Genomic DNA, 13,722 nt, shown 5'->3' with positions numbered 1-13,722 from the left:
ATTACAAGTTCCCGAGTCTGTTATAATATCAGAACTGAACAACTGCTGTAATATCTCTGACACTCTAAGAAGGATTTGCCTTTAAGAAATTCATCAAAATAACACCCAAACCACTTACTTTTACAATAATTTCTACATTTTCGTACTACCGCACTTTTTATTTATTTTTCTATTTAAGACACAAAGAGCGAAACTAGCTCCAGTTCAATATGGCCGCCGTGTTTGCAACTGTGCTACTCACTTAATCAAGGAGAGATTTCAACTACTGGTATTCCAATCCCCGTGTCCCTTTTCTACCTCAAGCTCCTCCCCCTTCGACTGCCCACATGTATTTAAAAATAATTGTGGTAGAGGAGTGCGGTATGCGTTAAAATATGAACTACATTGCACTTAGACCACAGCTGTCCCGTCTTGTTTTCACGAATAACTGGGTTTGCGTTTCTCACCCACCTTGGTAGAGGGGCTGTCGTGACTGGGATCCAAGCCGCTTCTCCGGCGCTTACCCTCGCCGCTGCCTCCGCCGTGGTTCTCCGCGGAAAGTCCCTCTGCGGAGCTATGGCTCTTTCGCTTCTTTTCCTTAGAGGACTTTTTGCCCGCCATGAGTTAGTTGTTTTCTTTGTGCTGGCTGGAAAATAAATATGCGCGTTAGTAACCGCTGTTCTTCCTGAGTGATTATCAATTTTTACACTATTGCTCGAGGTGGTGAGTGGGCAGGTTTGCGTCCCCTTGAGGGAGGACGGGCGTTAACACTCGGCATCTGGGGCCTCAATTCCCTCCAGCGTCGGTGGCTGAGCAAAAACGCTGATAGGTTTACTCAGGGAAATTTTCAGGATGTCAAAAATTGCACCTGGTTATTTGACACTTGCGGCTTACGAAGCATATGGCGTACCGTCTATTGTCTAGAGCTGAAGGTGACGGCGCTACGAGAGAAGGAGTTGGGTACTTTACAGCGCACTTCTGGCTATGTAGCGTCAACTCCCTGACGCGCGCACCCTGCATCTGTGTTGTTTTAAAAGATAACGTTCCCTGTGTTTGTGATGTCACCTTTTTCGATTGCCTGCTGAAGCCTTCTACAGAAGCAAAAAATGGCAACGTAGATTGCCAGTTGTCATCATTTGTCGCACACTAAATTCACTGATGATTGGAAGTGAATAATTACACATTTCAAAGGGGGGAGAGGGGGATGCATACAAATGGAACTGGTGACTACGTTTGCAAAACAAATCACAGTGACAGGTTGCTGACATGGAAGAGAGACTCCAGATGCTAGACCGCAAACATAAAAGATGGACTTCTTTAGGACTGTTCTAACGCTGTCGTTTGTAATATGGCTTTTCAGCCTTTGTTTACTTAAGTGCTTTAACCCCTTCGCTGCCAGGCCTTTTTTTGCCTATTTGGGGTAGTTCGCGCCTAGGCCCTCATAACGTTTTGTCCACATAAGCTAACCAAGCCAAATTTGCGTCCTTTTTTTCCAACATCCTAGTGATTCTAGAGGTACCCAGACTTTGTGGGTTCCCCTGAAGGAGGCCAAGAAATTAGCCAAAATACAGTGAAAATTTCGTTTTTTACAAAAAAAAATGGGAAAAAGTGGCTGCAGAAGAAGGCTTGTGGTTTTTCTCCTGAAAATGGCATCAACAAAGGGTTTGCGGGGCTAAACTCACCAGCTTTCAGGAACAGGCAGACTTGAATCAGAAAACCCAATTTTTCAACACAAATTTGGCATTTTACTGGGACATACCCCATTTTTTAATTTTTTTGTGCTTTCAGCCTCCTTCCAGTCAGTGACTAAAATGGGCATGAAACCAATTCTGGATCCCAGAAACCTAAACATTTCTGAAAAGTAGACAAAATTCTGAATTCAGCAAGGGATCATTTGTGTAGATCCTACAAGGGTTTCCTACAGAAAATAACAACTGAAAAAGAAAAATATTGAAATTGAGGTGAAAAAAACATCAATTTTTCTCTAAGTTTTACTCTGTAACTTTTTCCTGCAATGTCAGATTATCGAAAGCAATATACCGTTACGTCTGCTGGACTCCTCTGGTTGCGGGGATATATAGGGCTTGAAGGTTCATCAAGAACCCTAGGTACCCAGAGCCAATAAATGAGCTGCACCCTGCAGTGCGTTTTCATTCTATACCGGGTATATAGCAATTAATTTGCTGAAATATAAAGAGTAAAAAATAGCTATCAAGAAAACGTTTGTATTTCCAAAAAGGGCACAAGATAAGGTGTTGAGGAGCAGTGGTTATTTGCACATCTCTGAATTCCGGGGTGACCATACTAGCATGTGAATTACAGGGCATTTCTCAAATAGATGTCTTTTTTACACACTCTCCTATATTTTGAAGGAAAAATGTAGAGAAAGACAAGGGGCAATAACACTTGTTTTGCTAATCTATATTCCCCCAAGTCTCCCAATAAAAATGATACCTCACTTGTGTGGGTAGGTCTAGCGCCCGCGACAGGAAACGCCCCAAAACGCAACGTGGACACATCCCATTTTTTTTTAAAGAAAACAGAGGTGTTTTTTGCAAAGTGCCTACCTGTAGATTTTGGCCTCTAGCGCAGCCGGCACCTAGGGAAACCTACCAAACCTATGCATTTTTGAAAACTAGAGACCTAGGGGAATCCAAGATGGGGTGACTTGTGGGGGCTCTGACCAGGTTCTGTTATCCATAATCCTTTGCCAACCTCAAAATTTGGCTAAAAAAACAAATTTTCCTCACATTTCGGTGACAGAAAGTTCTGGAATCACAGAGAAGCCACAAATTTCCTTCCACCCAGCGTTCCTCCAAGTCTCCTGATAAAAATGGTACCTCACTTGTGTGGGTAGGCCTAGCGCCCGCGACAGGAAATGCCCCAAAACGCAACGTGGCCACATCCCATTTTTTGAAAGAAAACAGAGGTGTTTTTTGCAAAGTGCCTACCTGTAGATTTTGGCCTCTAGCTCAGCCGGCACCTAGGGAAACCTACCAAACCTGTGCATTTTTGAAAACTAGAGATCTAGGGGAATCCAAGATGGGGTGACTTGTGGGGCTCTGACCAGGTTCTGTTACCCAGAATCCTTTGCAAACCTCAAAATGTGGCTAAAAAAACACATGTTTCTCACATTTCTGTGGCAGAAAGTTCTGGAATCTGAGAGGAGGCACAAATTTCCTTCCACCCAGTGTTCCCCCAAGTCTCCCGATAAAAATTATACCTCACTTGTGTGGGTAGGCCTAGCGCCCGCGTCAGGAAATGCCCCAAAACGCAACGTGGACACATCCCATTTTTTGAAAGAAAACAGAGGTGTTTTTTGCAAAGTGCCTACCTGTAGATTTTGGCCTCTAGCTCAGCCGGCACCTAGGGAAACCTACCAAACCTGTGCATTTTTGAAAACTAGAGATCTAGGGGAATCCAAGATGGGGTGACTTGTGGGGCTCTGACCAGGTTCTGTTACCCAGAATCCTTTGCAAACCTCAAAATGTGGCTAAAAAAACACGTTCCTCACATTTCTGTGGCAGAAAGTTCTGGAATCTGAGAGGAGCCACAAATTTCCTTCCACCCAGCGTTCCCCCAAGTCTCCCGATACAAATTATACCTCACTTGTGTGGGTAGGCCTAGCGCCGCAACAGGAAATGCCCCAAAGCACAACGTGGACACATCCCATTTTTTGACAGAAAACAGAGCTGTTTTTTGCAAAGTGCCTACCTGTAGATTTTGGCCTCTAGCTTAGCCGGCACCTAGGGAAACCTACCAAACCTGTGCATTTCTGAGAACTAGAGACCTAGGGGAATCCAAGATGGGGTGACTTGTGGGGCTCTGACCAGGTTCTGTTACCCAGAATCCTTTGCAAACCTCAAAATGTGGCTAAAAAAACACATGTTTCTCACATTTCTGTGGCAGAAAGTTCTGGAATCTGAGAGGAGGCACAAATTTCCTTCCACCCAGTGTTCCCCCAAGTCTCCCGATAAAAATTATACCTCACTTGTGTGGGTAGGCCTAGCGCCCGCGTCAGGAAATGCCCCAAAACGCAACGTGGACACATCCCATTTTTTGAAAGAAAACAGAGGTGTTTTTTGCAAAGTGCCTACCTGTAGATTTTGGCCTCTAGCTCAGCCGGCACCTAGGGAAACCTACCAAACCTGTGCATTTTTGAAAACTAGAGATCTAGGGGAATCCAAGATGGGGTGACTTGTGGGGCTCTGACCAGGTTCTGTTACCCAGAATCCTTTGCAAACCTCAAAATGTGGCTAAAAAAACACGTTCCTCACATTTCTGTGGCAGAAAGTTCTGGAATCTGAGAGGAGCCACAAATTTCCTTCCACCCAGCGTTCCCCCAAGTCTCCCGATACAAATTATACCTCACTTGTGTGGGTAGGCCTAGCGCCGCAACAGGAAATGCCCCAAAGCACAACGTGGACACATCCCATTTTTTGACAGAAAACAGAGCTGTTTTTTGCAAAGTGCCTACCTGTAGATTTTGGCCTCTAGCTTAGCCGGCACCTAGGGAAACCTACCAAACCTGTGCATTTCTGAGAACTAGAGACCTAGGGGAATCCAAGATTGGGGTGACTTGTGGGGCTCTGACCAGGTTCTGTTACCCAGAATCCTTTGCAAACCTCAAAATTTGGCTAAAAAAACACATGTTCCTCACATTTCTGTGGCAGAAAGTTCTGGAATCTGAGAGGAGGCACAAATTTCCTTCCACCCAGCGTTCCCCCAAGTCTCCCAATAAAAATGATACCTCACTTGTGTGGGTAGGCCTAGCGCCCGCAACAGGAAATGCCCCAAAACACAACGTGGACACATCACATTTTTTCATAGAAAACAGTGCCTACCTGTGGATTTTGGCCTGTAGCTCAGCCGGCACCTGGGGAAACCTAGCAAACCAGCACATTTTTGAAAACTAGGGAACTAGGGGAATCCAAGATGGGGTGACTTGTGGGGCTCTGACCAGGTTTTCTTACCCTGCAAACCTAGCGCCCTCAAAAGGAAATGGCCCAAAACACAACGTGGACACAACATATTTTTTCACAGAAAACAGAGGTGTTTTTTGCAAAGTGCCTACCTGTGGATTTTGGCCTCTAGCTCAGCCGGCCCCAGTGGGGGGGCAGAAATGGCCTAAAATAAATTTGAACCCCACCGCCCCCCAAACTCCCCCCTGCCCGGGAGCGACCCTTGCCTACGGGGTCGCTCCCCCTGCGTGACATTGGCGCCAAAGTGGTTTCTTGACCTAAAATCGGCCAATCTGCCCCCAAGGGGGGCAGAAATGGTCTAAATACAATTTGCCCCCCAGGGGAGCGACCCTTGCCTGATGGGTCGCTCCCCATCTCTAAAAAAACAAACAAACAAAAAAAAAACACAAAAAAAAAAAATTGCCCTGGCGCCTAGAGGTTTCTGCCCCCCCAGGGGCAGATCGGCCTAATAATAGGCCGATCAACCCCCGTGCCTATGGGGTCGCTCCCCCTGCGTGACATTGGCGCCAAAAAACAAATCCCCGGTGCCTAGTGGTTTCTGCCCCCTTGGGGGCAGATTGACCTAAAATCGGAATGGTCTAAATACAGTTTGCCCCCCAGGGCAGCGACCCTTGCCTGATGGGTTGCTCCCCATCTCTAAAAAAACAAACAAACCAAAAAAAAAACACAAAAAAAATTTGCCCTGGCGCCTAGAGGTTTCTGACCCCCCTGGGGGCAGATCAGCCTACTAATAGGCCGATCTGCCCCCAGGGGGAGCAGAAATGGCCTAAAATAAATTTCCCCCTGACCCCCACCCCCCCCGGGAGCGACCCTTGCCTACGGGGTCGCTCCCCCTGCGTGACATTGGCGCCAAAAAACAAATCCCCAGGGCCTAGTGGTTTCTGCCCCCTTAGGGGCAGATTGACTTAAAATCGGCCAATCTGCCCCCAAGGGGGGGCAGAAATGGTCTAAATACAATTTGCCCCCCAGGGCAGCAACCCTTGCCTGATGGGTCGCTCCCCATCTCTAAAAAATACAATTTGCCCCCCAGGGGAGCTCCCCACCTAAAAAAACATAACAAAAAGAAAAAAAAAAAATGATCCCTGGTGCCTAGAGGTTTCTGCCCCCCCTGGGGTCAGATCGGCCTAATAATAGGCCTTCCCCCAAAAATGCCCCCCCCCGGGAGCGACCCTTGCCCAAGGGGTCGCTCCCTTTTGTCACTTTCTGAAAAAAAAAAAGTCCCTGGTGTCTAGTGGGGTTTCAAAAGCCGGCTTTTGAAACCCTGGGAGAGACTTCAAAGGGAAGGAAATACATTTCCTTTCCTTTGAAGCCCCTCCGGGCCTCCCCCACGTGATTGAAAGAGAAATGCTGAGCAATTCTTGATGGGGGAGGCCCCTGTGACAAATCAGTGCGCGCTCGCGTGCTCACGTCACAGGAGGGGGGGGTCGGGGGTGGAAGGGGAAGGTCTTCCCCTTCCATCCCCGCCTTGGGGGGGAGGGGGGTGCAGAGGGGCGACACGCTAGCGCTCCCCCAAGTTCCCGTGCTTTGGACGAGGTGACCTCGTCCAAGGCACACGGGAACTGTAGCCTTGGACGAGGTGACCTCGTCCAAGGCACAGAAACGGTTAACCCCTTCGGTGTGTTGACGCATCCCCTTATGACTAATTTGCTCACTTTTGGACTCGTTTTAGGCCAATTAATCTTTTGACCCTGATCGAAGACACCTTAGGACGAGATAACTAATCAGCATGTCAATCAATAAGTCAATAACCTCATCAATATATTCACCCTAATAAGACAATTCAAATTGGTCAAAGACATTTAATAAAACTCAAAAACCACCATGACCTTTCAGTCATGAATAACCACACCAGTTTAGTACGATTTTTGTGAAGTTTATTCCCTATTGATTACAATTCTACTAATAAGTTTATTAATCTCAAACCCAAGTAACACATTAGCATAGTCACAGTATGGCAACTCTGATAAGATTTCATCCAAGCAAGAATCACAAATATTAGAATATAACACGGCGTCAGCATAGGTTATCCTTAGCAAAGCATCATTACCACGTTATTCAACAAAGCATAGATTCAGTCATTTTGTCTATTTGCGTCCGTTTAGGGAACCCCTCATCTAACCTCGAATAAGCATTGGCATGTTGGACTTCATGCAAAACAATTTGGAAACACTAATTTGGAAAAATATCTAACTATGGTCTTGTTAACGCGTCCCTTTATGATATTTTATTGCACATCAGGACTCGTTTTAGGCCAATTAATCTTTTGACCCAGTTGAGAGACACCTTAGGACGAGATAACTAATCAATATGTCAATCAATACATCAATAATGTCATCAATATTTATCACGACAATGCATTTCACTTTAGTCAAAATCATTAATCAATTCAAAGACGCTACCATGACCTTTCAGCCATGAATAACCACACCTTGTTTAGTAGAATTTTATGAGTTTTATTCCCTATTGATTACAGTCTAATAGCAAATGCGTTAATCTCAACACCAAGAAACATAATAGCATAGTCACGATATGGCAACTTTGGTAAGCTTTTATTAAAGCGAGCATCACAAACAACAGAACATAACACGGCGTGTACATAGATCAATTTAGCAGGGTGTTAATAACGCGTCAGTTCAACAAAACATAATCTTGGTTGTTTGTCTATTTGCGTCAGTTTTGATGAACCCCTGTCCTAACCACTGATTAGCATTAGCATGTTGGGCTTCATGCAAAACAATTTAGAACACCAATTTGGAAAACAACTAGCTAAGGTCTCTGTCAAAAGCAAGCAGTTGGTACCTAGAAAGGAAAAGCAAACAGACAAATTACAATTGCATTGTCATAATTACCCTCCAAAGTTTAGGTCAGCGCACAGGATCAGTCTTCATCCCCAGGACTTCAGTCAAATCGCCATCAGTCAAATCTCAGCTCCGGGGCAAAAGGGCACTTTCCTCATAAGGAGGTAAAGTGTAAAAATGGACAAATCTGAGGGCGAGGATGGTTTTAAGTAACCCACCTAGTCACCAAACTGAGTGACAGAGTTTCTGGATAAAATCAATAGCATTCCCTAACCCAACTAAATGACTCCCCGTGACATGGGTTTTTATCCCTTCTTCGATGTACATTCCCCCAAAATTCTATTGGACATTTGCTGTATCCCATTATCTTTAACCTATCATAAAGCACATTAGGTAATCTAACTCTTCACCCCATATTATTTTACAAGTTTTTGATTGGTCTTCGTAATTGACGTCTACAGAGGTGGTACGTCTGGTGTGAATTCATCCTTCTGTAATTCTTTGCACATCTTTTGGTCAGCAGTTCCATTGTCTTCACCAGTTTGAATGACCTTGTACATTACATTAATCTACATTGTTTCAATTCACTTTTAACATTTATTTTGCAAACGAGAAGAAGCGGTGAGAAAAGGATCTAACATGGTTACATTCATCTTCCAATTCGAAGAAAAAGAATAGACAGGGTCATGGCCCCTTGTGAGTCAGCACACTGGAAAATAGAAAAATGCATTTAATATGAGAGCCAGGCAACTAAGCTCCGGCTCATGCTAACTTAAGGCCTATGAGGTTTTCAGTACAGATTTAATAATGCAAATGTTAGTGTATTAAACGTAATATAAACATTTTGATTATCATTATTTGCTTGCATATACATTGGTGGCCACTCATCGTGGTCACAATTCAAGCGTACGTCTAAGCAAAATTTCTATTATTATAGTTTCTATGTGGCAGCATCACACCTTAATTCATAAACATTTCATGTTAATATAGATTATATAAGCTGCGCTCTCTCATTCTCTGTCAAAAGAAGCAGTTGGTACCTAGAAAGGAAAAGCAAACAGACAATCACAATTTCATTGTCAAATAGTTACCCTCCGTATTGAGTCAGCAAACATGGTTTGTCTTCGTCCTCAGGACATCAGTTGATTCGCCATCAGCCAGGAATGCAGCAAGTTGGGTAAAGGGACACTTCCCTCATAAGGAGGTAAAGTGTAAACGGGCAATATATATATAGCTAGAATGGTTTTAAAAACCAAACAGCAAAGTCTCTATGCAGAGTGACAAAGTGTCTGGGTCATAGCAAAACGTGACAGTATCTCCTTCTCATCTATCTCCTAGTCTCCTATTCTGATTTACTTCCTTGTGTCAAGGGTTTTTATCCCCTTTTCATTGTACAGTCCCCTAATTCTTCATTGGTTGAGGGGTTGCACCCCACTATATCTATCCAATAATTTTTCAATTAGCTCATCAAATTTGTCACCCCATAACTGTTCTCAAGTAGTTTATTGGTCCTTATGATTGATGTCTTCAGCGGTTAGTATGATTTCATACTCTCGTGGTCTTTTGCACATCTTCAGTCAGTGGCTCCATTGTCTGTACCGGTTCAGGCGACCTTGTAACTGCAAGTAGTCTACACTGTTGCATTCAGCAAGAATGTTTCACTAAGCAAGTCGAATTTCATGAGAACGGGTCTACTACAGTTAAATTCATCTTCTAGCTTTGGAAAAACAAGAGTTCATGTCCTTCAGCAAGTCAGCACACTGCACGTTAGAAAAACACATTTAATATGAAACCAGGCAGCTAGGCCTCGAATCATGCTAACTAAGGCCTAATGATTTATTAGCAGAACTTTAGCATATAACCTTTTAATATTAGTGCAAAATTATATTTTAATATAACATTTCATCATTATTAGTCAGTTTCATTAGTCATTGTATATGTTGCCGGCCACTCCCCGTGAGCACATTTCAAGCGCACGTTTAGCAAAAATATATTAATACATTTTCTATGCAGCATTATTACACATTAATTCTTAAACAATTCATGTTAATGTCTAAGCATATAAGCTACGCTCTCCCAGTTCCTCCTCTGATGACACTTGTCATCACACAAAACCTTTCCCTTCACAACCTTTCATTTTCTTTAAATTACGCATCTCAATTTCTTCCTCCCTATGTGATCTTTCCCAAATTTCTTTGAACATGTTCTCTTTTTTTTTCTTCCTTTCTTTTATTACATTTTGCCAAGTCTCTTTTAATTTTTATATTAATTTCGCATGATAACCATAGTCTGAATAAACAGATTAGAACAATTAACATACCCCCTAATATTTTTGCAAAAACCCTATTCCAAATACTACTAAACCAATTCCCTACTTTGGTAATTCCTTTCCCAACTTTTTCCCAAACTCCACGTTCCTTCAGCTCCTTCAAATCTGCAATATCTTTTGTTAGGTTAGTAAGCACACCTCTAATCTTTTTACTATTATAAGGAATAAACGCACAACAATGGCGCTCATTAAGCATCTTACAGACTCCGCCACTCTTTGCTAAAAGAATGTCTAAAGCAAGCCGGTTTTGAAGAGTCATAGCTCTTTCCACAGCAAGTTCAGTATCCATCAGGAGTATAGCCCCTGTGAAGTTTTTCAGCATGTTATCCACAATAGTAGACAACTTTTGAATCTTTATGGAGTTTAAGATAACCCCTACTGAAGGAATTATGGCTCCAAATATGTCACCTACAACAGCAGCCGCTGTCTCTCTCTTTTGTCTAGTATGATGTAATTCAGACATTTTAGGAATTTGCTTTAAGTCATCAATCTGGTAAATCTTTGGGAACACTATTCCCAAAAAACATGTCCCATACCATCCTTTAGGAAGACGGTAATAAGCATTAAGCCCACATATATAATAGATCCCAGGGATCGCTGGATCCTGTCCATTTAACATGAATGTCCATTTACTCTGAAACAAAAACACATGCCTACATTTGCTTGTTCCTACAAATAAAGTGTCATGCTCAGATTTCGGCCTATATACACAAAGCCTCCCTACATGTAATGCATCTATAGCTAATTTGTCCTGTGTCTTTATTGAAGTGTAATCATAATCATTTGCAAGCGTGCGTTTTTCTCATCCCTTTTCTAGCCTTTCCTTTAATGCCTTTCGTCTATCATGAGTGTGATCTCAGAAGCTCTTCTCTACAGGTGTTAGTAAGCAGGTTAGATTATTGCGGTGCGCATAAGCTCTCCCAAATGTCAGTGTCGGCTCAAAGAAACCCCTAACTAATTTTATGCTGTGTTCCTTAGCTAATTTATTTAGAAACTCAATTACAAGTACAAAGGAAAACACTACATCTAAGTTAGAATAGAAGTATTGAACATGTTCTTGATCATAGAACCTTGTTAACAGCAAGCTACAGCTTATCCCGTAGGTTAGTGGCAGACTATGGTAAGTAACCCCTTCTTGTACTGATGAAGGAATCTTTGTGCACACATAGCAGTTCTTCGCATCCATTGTGTCGATATACTCATTCAGCAAGCGATAGAAGACGTTAGTAGGTAGTTCCCCTTTTGAGTTAGTTCCCTCATGCAAATATTTTGTACCCTGCTCAAACTTCTCCCATGGTGTTAGTGTAGCAGTCTCATGATTTGAAGGATTGTTAGTCACTTTCTTATCCACCAATGGCATTCCCACAATCGCACCTATGATTATTATTGCACACACAATACCCAGAATAGCACTCAACCAACCACACATCCTACCCTTATTACTATTATATCTAGTGTAACTCGTGATCTGTAAAGAATCAGAAGGCAGAATAAGGCAAAGCAAACAATCAAGTTGAGGACGATATAAAAGCTCTTTTTTTTCCTTCTGTGTAAAGTCTCTCTCTCTCTCTCTCTCTCCGCGAGTATTTATAGCGTTTTCACTCACTCCAGGACCCCTTTGTCAAATCAGGTTAGCAGCTTGTCATAGTCAGTTTTTCAGAGTCAATTCAGGTTATCAGTGTCACATCCGGTAATTTATCAGTCTCTTTTCTCATCTTTTCATCTTTTAATTTTTAATTTCAATTTAACACAGTCTCTTTCTAAAGTTGAATTCACGTGCCGTAGTATTGACCTGGAACCTCTCGATCAAAACAAAATGGCAAGAATTCTTGTTGCCATTCAGCTGATGTTGCATACGCCCATTCAGGACCTGCGTACCTTCTGTTTGCGACTCACTTTCTTTTCAGTTTGCGATCACCTTGCAACTCTCCTTCACTGAGATCCTCTTTCCTGGTTGTATCAACTTCTTCCTCTATTGTTTCGTTAGGGATCACTTTCTCCCCTGCAGCTTGTGATTCCGGCCAGTTATCTCCTTGAAGTGTTTTCTTTCTGTTTGGCCTTTCAGGACGTTTAACAGCGCCCTCCTCTTGTGCTATGGTGTTTTCTCTTGATGGCTCTGCAAGCGGCTCAGGAGGAGTCATAATACGTTGACTTCCTTCTGCCTCACTCCCTTCGCCTTCAGGGTCTGTTATGAGCTCTACTTCAAACCCATATCCGTCTGCTTCTGGGAGAACCTCTCTTTGCATCGGTTCCCCTGTTACCTCAACTGAGATAGGCTCACTGTCACCCCTCTGGAACTCGCTTTGAGTGACCAAGCCGTCCTCAGTGGGTGCTCCTTCAGTCTCAGTTCCCCTTTGAATACTCTCCGGCCATGAGACTTCCTTTTCTGCAGCTGTTTTGGACACTTCAAGTTCCTCATCAGTTGGACACGTCACCTTCTTTGTGTGACTAGCATGTATCCAATTTGAAACTACAGTAGTAGTAGTCAGTATCACTTGATATGACCCCTTCCAGCGCGGCTCCAAACACGATTTCCTCATGTGTTTCTTGACAACAACCCAGTCACTGGCTTTCAGGCTGTGACCTGGATCACTTATCGGTGGCAGTGTGGTAGCCTCCACCTGGTGAGAGAAAGAGCGGACCACGTCAGCCAGACCCTTGCAGTAGTCCAACACCATATCATCCATGATATTTACAAGAGCATTTGCAGGTACTGCGGGCAATCTCATAGCTCAGCCCATTAGAATTTCATGAGGAGACAGTCCTGTTTTCTTGTCAGGATGTATTTCTCATTGACATCAGCACTAAGGGCAATGCATCTGGCCACTTCAAATTGGTAGCTGTGCAAATTTTTGCCATTCTCGACTTCAAGGTACCATTCATTTTCTCCACTAGTCCTGATGCTTCAGGGCGATAGCTACAATGCAGCTTCTGCTCAATGTTTAATGCAGCACACAAGAGCTTAATCACCTCATTGTCGAAGTGTCTGCCCCTATCTGATTCTAAAGAGATCGGAAACCCAAAATGTGGTATTCACTCCCTAAGCAGCAGCTTTGCTACTGTGAGACTGTCATTTCTACGTCTAGGGTAAGCTTCAATCCAGTGACTGAAAACGCACACTATCACCAACACGTACCTCAGTCCTCCACACACAGGCATCTCAATGAAATCTGTCTGCATTCTGCTAAATGGACCACCTGCTCTCCCAATGTGCCTCATATTCACCACAGTCCCTTTTCCTGCATTCATCTGCTGACAGATGTTGCACCTGTGACAGATAACCTCTGCAGCTTGTCTGAATTTTGGATTGAACCAATCAATTTTGAACAACCTGATCATTGCGTCTCTCTCAACATGTGCTTGACCATGATAAAACCTTGAAAACTGGGACAAAAGACTGTTTGGCAAAACCATTTTCCCCTCTTCTGAAACCCATAAGTCATCAGATCTCTGTACACATTGCATTCTCTGCCAGGAGCATTTCTCCTCTTTGCTGGCACGTCCCTGCAGTGATTTTAGCTCATCTAATGTGTGAACCACTCTTAATGCGAAGGTTAAGCATGTCTCAATTTCAGTTTCAGGTAACAATTTCCACTGGTCTCAAAACGATATACAGTTCAATGCACAAAATCTT

The 13,722-nt window shown here is 43.3% G+C and overlaps 1 protein-coding gene across 3 annotated transcripts in view; it reads right to left on the bottom strand.

Moving 5' to 3' along the window:
- The window catches only part of CAAP1 (caspase activity and apoptosis inhibitor 1), a 298,509-nt gene extending 297,301 nt beyond the window's left edge, over positions 1–1,208 (bottom strand). The window contains exons 1-2 of one of the 3 annotated variants that reach the window (XM_069240801.1): positions 1,045–1,208; positions 451–625 (exon numbers count right to left, since the gene is read on the bottom strand). In XM_069240801.1, the coding sequence (XP_069096902.1) occupies positions 451–600 (150 nt within the window). In that variant the 5' untranslated portion in view covers positions 601–625; positions 1,045–1,208. The other 2 variants (XM_069240811.1, XM_069240818.1) reach the window with 2 other exon arrangements.
- Positions 1,209–13,722: the final 12,514 nt, after the last annotated feature.

Source organism: Pleurodeles waltl, chromosome 1_2 (assembly GCF_031143425.1).
Source record: "Pleurodeles waltl isolate 20211129_DDA chromosome 1_2, aPleWal1.hap1.20221129, whole genome shotgun sequence".
Taxonomy (NCBI): Eukaryota; Metazoa; Chordata; class Amphibia; order Caudata; family Salamandridae; genus Pleurodeles; species Pleurodeles waltl.
Note: the sequence above shows the minus strand (reverse complement) of the source record. Positions and strands in the feature narration are given on the sequence as shown.